This window comes from Panthera onca, chromosome B3, assembly GCF_046562875.1.
Source record: "Panthera onca isolate mPanOnc1 chromosome B3, mPanOnc1 haplotype 2, whole genome shotgun sequence".
In the NCBI taxonomy this organism is placed as follows: domain Eukaryota; kingdom Metazoa; phylum Chordata; class Mammalia; order Carnivora; family Felidae; genus Panthera; species Panthera onca.
The window spans coordinates 106272283-106285564 of record NC_138344.1 but is presented as its reverse complement, the minus strand read 5'-3'; the positions used below and the strand labels follow the sequence as shown (position 1 = coordinate 106285564).

Sequence of the window (13282 nt, the reverse complement as noted above, 5' to 3'; positions counted from 1 at the left end):
AATAGAGAAGACTCAAATTACTAAAATCAGGAATGAAAGAGATAATTTTACCACCAATCTTACAGAAAAAAATTAGAAGGATTATAAGAGAATACTATGAACTGTATGCTGATAAATTTGATCACTTAGATGAAACTGACAAGTTCCTAGAAAAACATAAAGCAACTCAAGAAGAAATAGAAAAACCGAATAGACCTGTAACAAGAAATTGAATTTGTAACTTAAGAGCTACCCACAGAGAAAAACTGTCTCAGATAGCTTCCATATTACAAAATACCACATACTACAAAATATTTAAGATACATATCAAATATGATCAAACATTTAAGAATAACTAGTATGAAATTCCTAACTCATTCTATGAGGTCAGTGTTATTTTGATATCTAAACCAAAGACATGACAAGAAAAGACAGCTACAGATAACATATAAATATTAACCACACAAAAATACTAGCTAACAAGTCCTGCAACATATAAGCAGGATTATACATCACAACAAAACTTATTCCTGGAATGCAAGATTGGTTTAACAACCAGAAGTCAACTTATTATACCATGTTAACAGATTAAAGGACAAAAATCACATGACCATTTCAATAGACACAGAAAATGCATCAGACAAAATCCAATACCCTTCATGATAAAAAGATTAACCAGAAATAGAAGGGAGCTGTCAACCTGAAAAAGAGCATCTACAATAGCTGATATCATGTCTAATGGTAAAAGAATGACATCAACTTAATAGAGAAAGATGGAATATGCTTTCCTCATAAGATGTCCATTCTTCTATTCAACATTATACTGGAGGTTCTGGACAGGACAATTAGGTAAGAAAAAGAGATGAAAGATATTTAGATTGGAAAATAAGTAAAAAATACCTCTACTATGAACACCTGGTTGGCTTAGTCCGTTAAGCATCTGACATCAGCTGAGGTCATGATCTCATGGTTTGTGAGTTGGAGCCCTGTGTCAGGCTCCGCACTGTCAGTGCACAGCCTCCTGGGATTCTCTCTCTCTCCCTCTCTCTCGGCCCCTCTCCCACTCTCTGTCTCTCAAAATAAATAAATAAAAAACCTTAAAAAAAATTCTACCATATCTAATTTGCAGATGACATGATCTTATATACAGAATGTCTTAAGAATCCACTAAAAATCTATCAGAACTAATAGAAGTGAGGTTTTAGGACACAAAATCAGTATTAAAAAAAAATCAAGGGGTGCCTGGGTGGCTCAGTCAGTTAGGTGTCCGACTTTGGCTGAAGTCATGATCTTGTAATTTGTGGATTTGAGCCCCGCCACAGGCTCGGTGAGGACAGCTTAGAGCCTGGAGCCTGCTTTGGATCCTGTGCTCCCTCTCTCTCTGCCCTTCCCCAGCTCATGCTCTGTCTCCGTCTCTCACTCTCTCAAAAATAAACATTAAAAAAAAAATCAATTGTATTCTATACTCTAGTAATGAATTAAAAAAAAAAACAAAAAATGAAGAAAACAATTCCATTTATAATATCATCAAAAAATATATCCTTAGGAAAATTTTAATAAAACCTGTAAGACTTGCAACACTGAAAACTACAAAACATTTTTGAAATAAAGAAGATCTTGAGGGGCACCTAGGTGGCTCAGTCGGTTAAGAACCGGACTTCCGCTCAGGTCATGATCTCACAGCTTGTGAGTTCTGGCCCTGCTTTGGACTCTGTCCTGACAGGTCAGAGCCTGGAGCTTGCTTCAGATTCTGTGTCTCCCTCTCTCTCTGCCCCTCCCGTACTCATGCTCTGTCTCTTTCTGTCTCTCAAAAATAAATAAATGTTAAATTTTTTTTTAAAAAACTATGAAAACATGCCATGTTGATGGATGGGAAGAATAAATATTTTTAAGGTGGCAATACTCCCCAAATTGATCTACAGATTTGAGGTAATCTCCATCAAAGTTTCAGATGCCTTCTTGCAAAAACTGAAAAGCTGAAACTAATATTTACATGGTAATACAAGGGAACTGGAAGAATCAAAACAATCTCTAAAAGAACAAAGTAGAGGACTCACACTTCTCAATTTCAAAACCTACTACAAAATATAGTAATAAAGACGGTATAGGACTGGCATAAGGATAGACATACATGAATGGAAAAGAACTGAAGAGTCCAGAAATAACACATTTCATTTGATTTTTGACCAGGATGCCAAGAAAAATCATTGAGGGAAGAATAGCTTTTTCAATAAATGGTGCTGGGATAATTGTATACCCATATACAAAAGAATGGATTTGGAACTCACCTCATATCATACACAAAAATAAACTCAAAGTAGATCACAGACTGAACTGTAGCAGCTAAAACTGTAAAACTCTTAGAAGAAAACACAGTAAATATTTATGATTTGGAAAAAGGCAGCAGTGTTTATTAGATGTGACCCGAACAATACAAGTGACAAAAGAAAAAAGAGATAAATTGAACTTCAGCAAAATTTAAAACTTCCTTGCTTCAAAGAATATTATCAAGAAAAAGAAAGCCTACAAGATGGGAAAAAATTTTTATTTATCATATATTGTCAAGGAACTTGTATCCAGAATACATTAAAAAAATACTCTTAAGCTCAACAATAAGGGCAATCCACAGACAGCGGACAAAGAATCTGAATAGACATTTCTCCAAAAAATACACACAAATGGCTGATAAATATATGAAAAGATGTGCCATTAGCATTCAGAGAAATGCAAATGAAAATTACAATGAGATAGCATGTCACACCCATCAGAATGATTATAATGAAAGAGTCAGATAATAACAAGTGTTAGTACGTATGTAGAGAAATTAGAATCTTCATACGTTGTTGGTAGAAATGTAAAATAGTGCAACCACTTTGGAAAAATGTTTGGCAATACCTTGAACTGTTAAACATAGACTTACTATGAACTGAAATTCCAGTCCTAGGCAGATATAGTTAAGAGAAATTAAAACATACGTCCAAAAACACATGTACAAAAATGTGTACACAAATGTTCACAGCAGCATTATTCATAATAGTCAGAAAGTGGAAACAACCTAAAAATCCATGATCTGATAAATAAATCAACCATAGATACAGAAAGTATATTAATGGTTGCTGGCACTGGAGTGGGGTTAGGACAGGGAATGGGGGAATGACATTAATGTGCATGAGGTTTCTTTTTGGGATGTTGAAAATGGTCTAAATTAGACTATGGTGATGGCTGTAAAATTCTGTCTACTACTGAACTGTTTAAGTGGGTGATTTTATGGTATATGAAATAGATCTCAATAAAGCTATTGAAACGTATCCTTACCAGTAAGAGTCTGATTCCTGTATCCAGGCTTCTGTTCCACCACACATCTGTACTGGAGATTAATAAGTGCACTGCTGATATGATGGCTGTCTCCAATAAAGCATTTTCTGTATTCTGCCACACCTACAGTACAAAAATTATCCACTTTATTAGGCAGAATTGGATAATTTAAGTAAACTGTTAGAATAAACAAAATCACAAGCTTAGCAATAAGAAAATACTATTAAGTGCTTATTAGGATTACCATTCTAAAAGCTCTTGTGAACCCAATGGAGACAGACACAGAGTGGAGCTCTTGTAAGGAACTGTCCAATGAAAGAAATGCTATCATAGCGAAAGGCGACACTAGGACAAACAAAAAAAGACATTATTTAATTAAGGCAAAGTAACCTCTTCTACCACATTTTATTTTAGCTGATATGTGTTCTTCTATGAGCACATTTAAGCAACTAACTGAAAAAACTAATAAACAAACCAAAACATAAAAAAATGAACGCCTGTATGTTGTATATTACAAAAATATGGGAATACTTTTGTACACTCCCTAGCTAAAACACAAAATTAGTAGATTTTATCTTCTTACCTAGATTTAGCAAAATCCGTCTGATAACACCAATCTTCATAAGCCTTCTTTGCTTCTCTAAGAATAAAGTCACAGTTTGCACATTCTTTGGATAGAAAGGGTTTTGGAAAATTCCAAAGATACAGACACTCTGAATTTCTCTAAGTAGCCACAGTATTATAAGCAATATCATCAAAATATAGCCAACAATAGCCTGAGGACTGTTTTTGGAAATCTGTGGGAAACCAGCAAAATGATGCAGCAAACTAGTTTCTATGAGAGCCAAGACTAATATAATAATATAGAAAAGGCATTCCTTCCAAGTAAACTGTTTTTCTGACCCATTGGGTAAAGCCTTAGATTTGGTTCCAACTCTGTGTCCAGTTGCACTGTGTTTGAAGAAAAAACCCATGTCACTTAGGTTAAGACTCAGCAAGAACCCAAGTGCAGTCATGAAAAGAACCACACCAACAGTGCTGGGAATGAAATACGATGTTACCGCTGTTCCAGCAGAGATGATGAACATTATTAATAACCTGCAGAGAAAAAAAGAAAGATTTGATTGAAAAGAAAAATTATACTTTAAGTTACACAGAACCTTAATATTTAAAATAATTACCGTAAATGGGTTGACATAGATGAGCCTCCAAGGCCAAACTCTAAAATCTGCTCCATTGCCCATAAGAAAAGGGCATCAGGTGGGGGCAGAGTCCCGAGTGCCCACAGAAAGGGTAAAAATATAAACAAGATGTGTAAAATCTGATTCGTTTGTTCTAGACCTGGTATGTTTACTGTAAACCTATAAGAAAAGGGAACATTTAAATCATACAAAATAATATAGAGAGAGGATCTTCCCAGGAAAAATAAAACACATGCAACCCACTCCCCCAAAACAAAGGAACACTTACAAAAAGATCCTAGTCCCAAACTGCAAAATATCAACATTTGTAAATAGTGACCATTGTCCTTCTCCCATAGCAGCCACTACCCCTACTCAATTGTGTACAAGATTAGCACTTAGAAAATATGTGGATTCCAATGTGGAAAGAAGTAATTAAAAGCAGTTTACTGAATAATTGAATTCAGGGATTTGTAAAACTGAACTGAGCAAAAATATTTCTCCTGTAATTGTCTAACCTACATTGGCTAAAATTCTACCAATGATTGTTGAGAGTTTAAAATTTTCTAATTAAAAAAAATTTTTTTTTAACGTTTATTTATTTTTGAGACAGAGAGAGACAGAGCATGAACGGGGGAGGGGCAGAGAGAGGGAGACACAGAATCCGAAACAGGCTCCAGGCTCCGAGCTGTCAGCACAGAGCCCGACGTGGGGCTCGAACTCACGGACCGCAAGATCATGACCTGAGCCGAAGTCGGCCGCTTAACCGACTGAGCCACCCAGGCGCCCCTAAAATTTTCTAATTTAAAATTGTAAGTAACTCTAGGAAAGCCAAAGCCTTACTGATGTTCATAACGTTAGTAGCTAGCAAAGAGAGTTCTTTTCTTTTTCCTACTCTCCCAGTACTGTCTTACCCCCAGGTCCCAGAACTTGAAGTCAGTAGAATCAATATCAGAAGTTGGCAACATTAGGCTATGAACGTGTCTCTGTGGATTGGTGTGGGAACTTAACTAGCATTTATAATATTGTTTTTATTTTATAGAGAATACAAACTTGTAAAATACAATTTCATAAACTAGAGATGATTTCTATAAAGTGGAGAAATTTGTTCTTCGTACAGCATTTACCAGTTAAAACTCAGATGGCTTTGAATGACTTAACAAAAACTCAAAAGCACAGAAGCATAAACACTATCAAAATATTACTAATTTTTTTGAAACAAGGCTGACCATACTTTGTCCAGAAACCAATAATGTCCTAGTACTTACAGTGTTCAAAAGATAACTTATAAAAAACTAAATGTCAAAACTTACAGCATAATTGTACTTGAATACCTGAGCTGCTAGGAATCAAAGTCAAGGAGAAAGGCACCTTCTGTAATAATTATCCTCTTAAGCATATGTTAACAGCCCAGAAGCAAATGTATAGCAACTATGGATATAATAATGACATAATGTGTTTGCTCCGAAGCTATCAAGACTATGTCAGCTAATGCACTGTCTCATAATGTATGTCCTTCTAATTTTATAAGCAGAGAATTAATGAATACAAGGTTAACAATATGATGCTAAATTAGAGGACAATACTTTTTGTAGTGTAGTTTTAAAATGTATTTCATTCTGGGAAGAAAATACTCAAGTGACAAAAAGGAAAATCAAACCACACATAATAAACCACAGGAAGGTCAAGGAAAACACGCAGATCTGTAGCTATTTTTCTTGTTAAAGACAACATTTCTCTTCCTAATATATTTAAGTATAGTATAATTTGTGTAAAAATAATGTATATTCAAGAAATATTTTACCCAAGTTTGATTTAACCTCCCTAAATCTTTTTGTTCTTAATAAGCAATGACATAGGGGCGCCTGGGTGGCGCAGTCGGTTAAGCGTCCGACTTCAGCCAGGTCACGATCTCGCGGTCCGTGAGTTCGAGCCCCGCATCAGGCTCTGGGCTGATGGCTCGGAGCCTGGAGCCTGTTTCCGATTCTGTGTCTCCCTCTCTCTCTGCCCCTCCCCTGTTCATGCTCTGTCTCTCTCTGTCCCAAAAAAAAAAAAAAAAAAAAAAAAAAAAAAATAAGCAATGACATAGAAATTTTATTTATATACAAGAATACCATACATAAATATAAGCATTCGTATTTTGAGCAACCACACATCATGATCACTTTCCTGTATGACTCAGACCCAAATAATGATTATTGTGGTCAAGTCTTTCATATGGAAAATATGTTTAAATTCTATTTCTGATAATGTAATAGGAATCTTCTAGGGCAAAATATCTAAGACCTCAAGAAAAAAAAAAAAAAACTTTGACTCTAACAGCTATAAAAATATTTCAAATTCTTTACACTATATCCACGTCCAGAAAAAAGATGTTTATAGTGGCTAAGATGAAATAAATATGCATCATACGTTCAAACAATTCCTGAGAGTCTATGCACTGTAGATTTAATACCAGTCTTTGATGAAAATGTACAGAAAAAGTAAATTATTAATACACAGTGTACTGGGTAGAATAAAGAATGGGGAAAGAGAAAATATTATTATACTGTGAGGCTTGTCTCTTCAACTTTTACATTCTCTGAAATAAAATTAAGAAACAATTTGACATATCTGACAACTGTTCAAATTTGAACAGTGCACACATTTCATACATTTTTATCTGTAGTATCATATCTACTGTATAAAGATCATCTTCTTTATTAGTTTGTTAACCAGAAGCTAAAAATTTCTAAGTCAAGTGAAAGGTAATTTTTCTGCACAAATATGCCATCTTTTTCTATATGAACAGATTTGGGCCTGCTTTTGTCTTTTCCTTTTAGTTGAAAAAAACAAAAACTTTTTTGTAATGATCAAACCGTAAACATTAAAACTGTACATTAAATCCAACTACAATGTACTAAAAACATTTATGTCCTTTCATTCAGAAATGAGTAATGCAGAAATTCAAGGTAATCAAATTATAAATTAACTGAGATTTAAAAAAGAAATTAAAGAACCTGGAGCATCAATTTAAATGCAAAGATGTATTATAGCAGGTATATAATTTCTGATTTCAGAAATAGCACAGTGAGACAGTAACTCAAGAATCTATATTGTGAAAATAATCTTATAAACCTCCATCTTTAAAAAGGGGTCAAATGTATACATACACATGTAAACTTAATTTTATTCCTAACTTTTCAAAACCAAGTATTTAACTGTAACATATTTTACAGCTAATAAATGGTAATGGTACTAACAGAGCAATTATAGATGAATTTCCCATAAACTAATTTTTCCCTTACATATTTGATTGGATGAAGAAAAAGGATATTATAGTGTCCTCTGGTCCACAAATGTAGCACAATGAGAAGAGATTAAGATTTAAGGAACAGCAATTGGATACCTAAGAATAGGTCAGTTTCAGTATACAAAATAGCTAAATATTTTTAAATGTCTTATTTCAGGCTTCCATAACAAATACTGCAGACCAGGTAGCTTAAATAACAGAAATTTATTTCTTTTAGTTCTAGAGACAGGGAAATCAGTGCCATTATGGTTGGGTTATGGTGAGAACACTCTTCCTGCCTTGCAGACAGCCAACTTCTCACTGCATCCTCACATGGTGGAAGGAGAGAGATCAAGCTCTCTGGTCTCTCTTCTTATAAGGGCACCAATCCCATAAGAATAGGACTACCCTGATGACCTGATTACCTCCCAAAGACCCCATCTCTAAATACCATCACACTGGGAGTTAGGGCAGGGGGCAGAAACATTCAGTCCTTAACATTCTAACCCAGTCTCCCAAATTCATGTTCTTCTTACATGCAAAACACATTCATTCCATCCCAACAGGTCCAAAAGTCTTAAAAAATTCCAGCATCAATTCTACAGGCTAAAGTCCAAAGTTTCATCTAACTACCATCTAAAGCAGATATGGGTGAGACTCAAGTACACTCCATCCTGAGGCAAAATCCCTCTCCAGCTGTGAACCTGTGAAATCAGACAAGCTATGTACTTCCAAAATAAAACAGTGGGACAGCCCCAGAATGGACATTCTTTTTTTTTTTTTTTTTAAATGTTTATTTTTGAGAGAGAGAGAGAGAGAGAGAGAGAGAGAGAGAGAGAGAGAGAAATAGAGCACGAGCAGGGAAGGGGCAGAGAGAGAGGGAGACACAAAATCTGAAGCAGGCTCAAGGCTCCAAGTGGCTGTCAGCACAGAGCCCAACACGGGGCTGGAACCCACAGACCGCGAGATCATGACCTGAGCTGAAGTCAGCCCCTTAACCAACTGAGCCACCCAGGTGACCTCAGAATGAACATTCTTATTCCAGAAGGGAGAAATAGGAAAGAAGGAAGGGGTGACAGGTTCCAAAGAAGTCCAAAACCTAGCAAGGCAAATTCCATTAGACCTTAAGGCTGAGGAAGAATCTTCTTGGTTCCATATTTTGCCCTCTAGGCCTCCAGGGTTGCCATCATTACCCAAACAGCTCTAGGTGTGGGTCCCACCCCCAACGCTTTGCAGGGCAAGTACTAGACCCAAGGCTTCCAGCTTCTAGTTTGTTGAAACCAAGGAAGTAGCCCTGACAATCTCTGAATCACTTTTGGGGTCATTTTTCCCCTCTTCTTAAAGACCTGTCAAATCTAAGAAGTCTAACAGCCTTAGTTCATTTCATCTGGTCTCTGACTGCTTTAGTTCAAACTGGCCGTATTTCTGGTCATATAACCCCTTGAACTCTTTAGTGTTAGTCCAGTCACACTCTTGGTGCTCACTTCAGAACATGCTTTCTCATTTTTTTTGCAATATGGCTAGGCTGAAAATTTTCCAAATCTTCTAGTTCTGATTATTTTTTGCTTAGCAATTCCTTCTTCAATTCAAGCTGTTCTTTTAGCCACTTGCTTGGAAATCTCCTTAACTCTCTATCCAATTTCATCACTTTCAAGTTCTACTTTCCATAAAAATTAGAACAGTCTTGTGCCACGTTATACCAACAATCACCTTTCCTCCAGTTTCCAAGAACATGTTCTCATTTCTAAGACCTCACCAGAAATGCCTTTAAGTCCACATTTCTAGCATGAGCCTCAAAACGCTTCTAGCCCCTACCCATTACCCAATTTGAAAGCCACTTCCACACTTTTAGGTATCTGTTACAGGAGCAACCCACCTCTTGGTATCAAAATCTGTCTTAGCTTGGGCTGCCATAATGAAATACCACAGACTGGGTGGCTTACACAACAGAAATTATTCTGGAGGCTGAAAGTCCAAGATCAGTGTGCCAGCATGGTCAGGTTCTGCTGAGAACTCTCTTGCTGGTTTGCAGACAGCAGCCTTCTCACTGTATCCTCACATAGTGGAGAGAGAGAGAGATCAAGCTCTCTGGTGTCTCTTCTGATAAGGGCATTAATTCCATCAGACCAAGGCCCCACCCTCATTTTCCTGATCACCTCCCAAAGACCCCATCTCCAATCACCATCACACTGGGGGACAGGCTTTGATATATGAATTTGAAGACATTCAGTCCATTAAATGCCTTTACGTTTCTATCTGGACATAAACCTGTGAGAGAGAAAGCTGCAATCTACAGAAACAGAGAAAGAAAAGTCAGATTTAGAAAAGGTGAGCAAAGGGGGTTATCCAACAATTTTGTAAACAGTTTGGTAAACAGTTTTGTTAAAAAAGTCTATTTTTCTTCTACAGCAAATTGATTTGTAAAAAATCAGTATTCATCCTACATAGTTATTATAACAAAATTAGAAATGTTACTCATCTTAAATTCACTCAATCTGTACATAATATTTATGGTATAAATTTTAAATTCTTCATTATACCCTCATAGGAAAATTCCATCTCCTTTTCACAGGTCTCAGCCAGGCTATCTTATAGCACACAGCTCCTTATTTAAAGTGAAACACAGAATTGAAATTTTGCTGATTTCTCTTACCAAAGAGTTTTCTTTTAACTCCTCAATAAGGTTTAATTACTACGTTAGTATGAATGTTTAACAGAGATTACTCCTAAGAGATTAATCATCAGAACAACTATCACCCAATGGTTTGGTCTTGATGACTTTCATAGATTCAGTTTTTTAATACTAAGGAGAGCTCATACTGTGTATGTATGCTTAAAAACAAAGCAAGTGACAAAGTATTTGGTAGCTTATTACCTGTGTGCAAGATCTACAGAAACAAAGAAAAAAATATAGAGAGGTCTCATAAGAGGAGTGATTTCATAAGTATCCTGGGTTTGGAAAGTCGCAGTCTCTGCAGCTGTGTTTACAATTAATGAATATTCTCCTATACATAATGTAATCCATCCGAAGACAAACTGTAGAACAGCGCCTCCTGCACTGCCATACAGCAGGGACATTCTATTTGGAAGCAGATACCATGTTCCAAGACCACACACTAACCCAGCAAGAAAAGAGTGAAAAACTGTATTGGCTATATATTTCTTGCCAGGAATGAGAAATTTGATAGTCTCAGCACCAGCACAACTTGTAAATTCATGTTCATCTTCCTCTGCTAAGATATCTGTGGTTAGCATTCTTTCTATGGTCACCGATTTATTCCTGGCATATAAACTTGTGAACTGGATGATAAATGCAGTGAAAAGCATCAGTCCACCTGAAAGTGCTGCTGTGTAATAGTCTTCCAAAATCCCTAATTGATACAAAAGTGTCCCTAATCCACCCCAAACCCATGGCATCAGGAAAAGGATAATTTGATTAACATATATATAAGGAGGGGCACAATAGCCTAGTTTGAATCGAGGGCCTCCAAGAACGGTCTGTGGAAAGCGCTTCAGAAAGAAGTCCTGTTTGTAATCATTCAGCAGAGGCACATCTGGACTCATCCTTCTCATTCAGGATTATTCTGAAAGTTACATCCTCTTCTGTAACACAGCAGTCTCTAAGAAAAAGAAAAAAGTCACTACTTGAAAATGTCATACTTAAAAGATGGGGGGGAACTCCCCATTTCTATTTTATCTCCTTAATTCCTTCAAGGGCAGGATTTATAATTTCACCCGCTAGCTCCTCCCCATTGCCTGACATACATGCAGCACTAAACAAACAGTTGAAAAGTTGTTTTTTATTTGGGAAAAAAAGGATATTCATTATAATTTATCTAGAACTTATTATTTGGGATTAGATCTTAAATTAATGGAAATCAGATCTAATTAAATTAGATCTTAAAATTGACATTTTTAGATTTTGAAGGCAAAGAAACATTCAAAAAGCCAGTGCTTTCAACTCAAATCTGCCAGTGGTTTAATCATTTTCCTAAGAGTTTTCAATGTTTGGTTTTAAACTTTTCCTCTATTATAAGGGTCAGCAAAATTTTTCTCTAAGGGCAGAAGAGTAAATGTTTGGGCTTAGTGGACCATATAATTTCTGTTACTATGACTCAATTCTGCTACATGACTCAATTCTGCTGTTGTAGCAGAAAGCAGCCATAGACAATACATACATGAATGGATATGAGTGGTTGTGCTCTGATAAAGTGTTATGGTATTTTTACCCATACCTGTGGGCCAGATTCAGTCTGTGGGCCATAGTTGGCCAAACTCTGCTCTATAAAATGAACATATTCTCTTTGATTCCTTTGAATTGAAATGAAAATAGAATATGGAAACAAATACTGTTAGTCATATCATCTAGCAATTATAATAAATTTAGGATTTTCTGATAATTTAAAGAGTCAAATCCTGCTAAAATAGTAGCATTTGGGGGTGCCTGAGTGGCTCAGTTAAGCACTGGACTTCAGCTCGGGTCATGATCTCACAGTTCTGGGGTTCAAGCCCCACATTGGGCTCTGTGCTGACAGCTCAGAGCCTGCAGCCTGCTTGAGATTCTGTGTCTCCCTCTCTCTCTGCCCCTCCCCTGCTCGCATGCTCTCTCCCCGTCTTAAAAATAAACATTAAAAATTTTTTTTAAATAAATAAAAATAAAATAGTTACATTTCAATAAAATCCATTGACAGCTCAATATGCAGTAGAAAGAACAATAAACTGGAAATTAAAAGACTCTAGGTATCAGAGTAAATGCTTATTATTAGCTATGTTACCATAAGCAAACCACTTTCTGATTCAATTTTTAGTTTCTCTTTCTGTTACCAGTTTCCAAAATCTACCAAAACTAGGAAAACATGAAACAATAATAGGACCTATATGTGTTTTAATCTAGATTATTTCCATTTAAGGGCCAGAAAAATCGAAGTACCAAATAACGTGGATTCTCCACCTTCAACTTTTCCTTTTTCCTGGGATATACTCAGTAGCTTATTCTGAAAAACAGTTGCCTGACACAAGATAGCTAGCAAAATACTACCTCAGAGATCATATGTTGGGTTGGAAAAGAAAAATTATGTTTAAAGCTGTCTTCATAAAGAAAGAGACATAGACCAATGAAATAGAATAGAGAGCCCAGAAATAAATCCTCACATATATGGCCAAATACGTGACAAAGGTAATAGGGAAAGGATGGTCTTTGCAATAAATGGTGTGAGAAAAACTGAGTATTGACATGCAAAAGAATGAAATTAGGCCTTTAACACTATATACAAAAATTAACTCAAAATGGACGTTAAGTGTAAAACCTAAAACAATAGAATGCTGAGAAGAAAACATAGGATAAAAGCTTCCAATACTGGCTTTGGCAATGACTTCTTGGATATGACACCAAAGGTACAGGTTACAAAAGGAAACCAGACAAATTAGATTTCATGAAAATTTAAATATTGTGTACACCAAAGACACTATCAACATAGAAAAGAGGCAACCGACAGAATGGGAGAAAATATTTACATATCATGTATCTGTCTGATTA

General features: G+C 36.0%; 1 protein-coding gene across 2 annotated transcripts in view; it reads right to left on the bottom strand.

Moving 5' to 3' along the window:
* PCNX4 (pecanex 4) overlaps window positions 1–13282 on the bottom strand; it is a 40271-nt gene that overhangs the window by 15688 nt on the left and 11301 nt on the right. The window contains exons 2-6 of one of the 2 annotated variants that reach the window (XM_060619956.3): window positions 10622–11366; window positions 4476–4655; window positions 3878–4392; window positions 3539–3639; window positions 3295–3417 (exon numbers count right to left, since the gene is read on the bottom strand). In XM_060619956.3, coding sequence (XP_060475939.1) covers window positions 3295–3417; window positions 3539–3639; window positions 3878–4392; window positions 4476–4655; window positions 10622–11319 — 1617 coding nt within the window. In that variant the 5' untranslated portion in view covers window positions 11320–11366. Of the gene's footprint in view, window positions 1–3294; window positions 3418–3538; window positions 3640–3877; window positions 4393–4475; window positions 4656–9622; window positions 11367–13282 lie in introns of those variants that run through there. The other variant, XM_060619958.3, reaches the window with a different exon arrangement.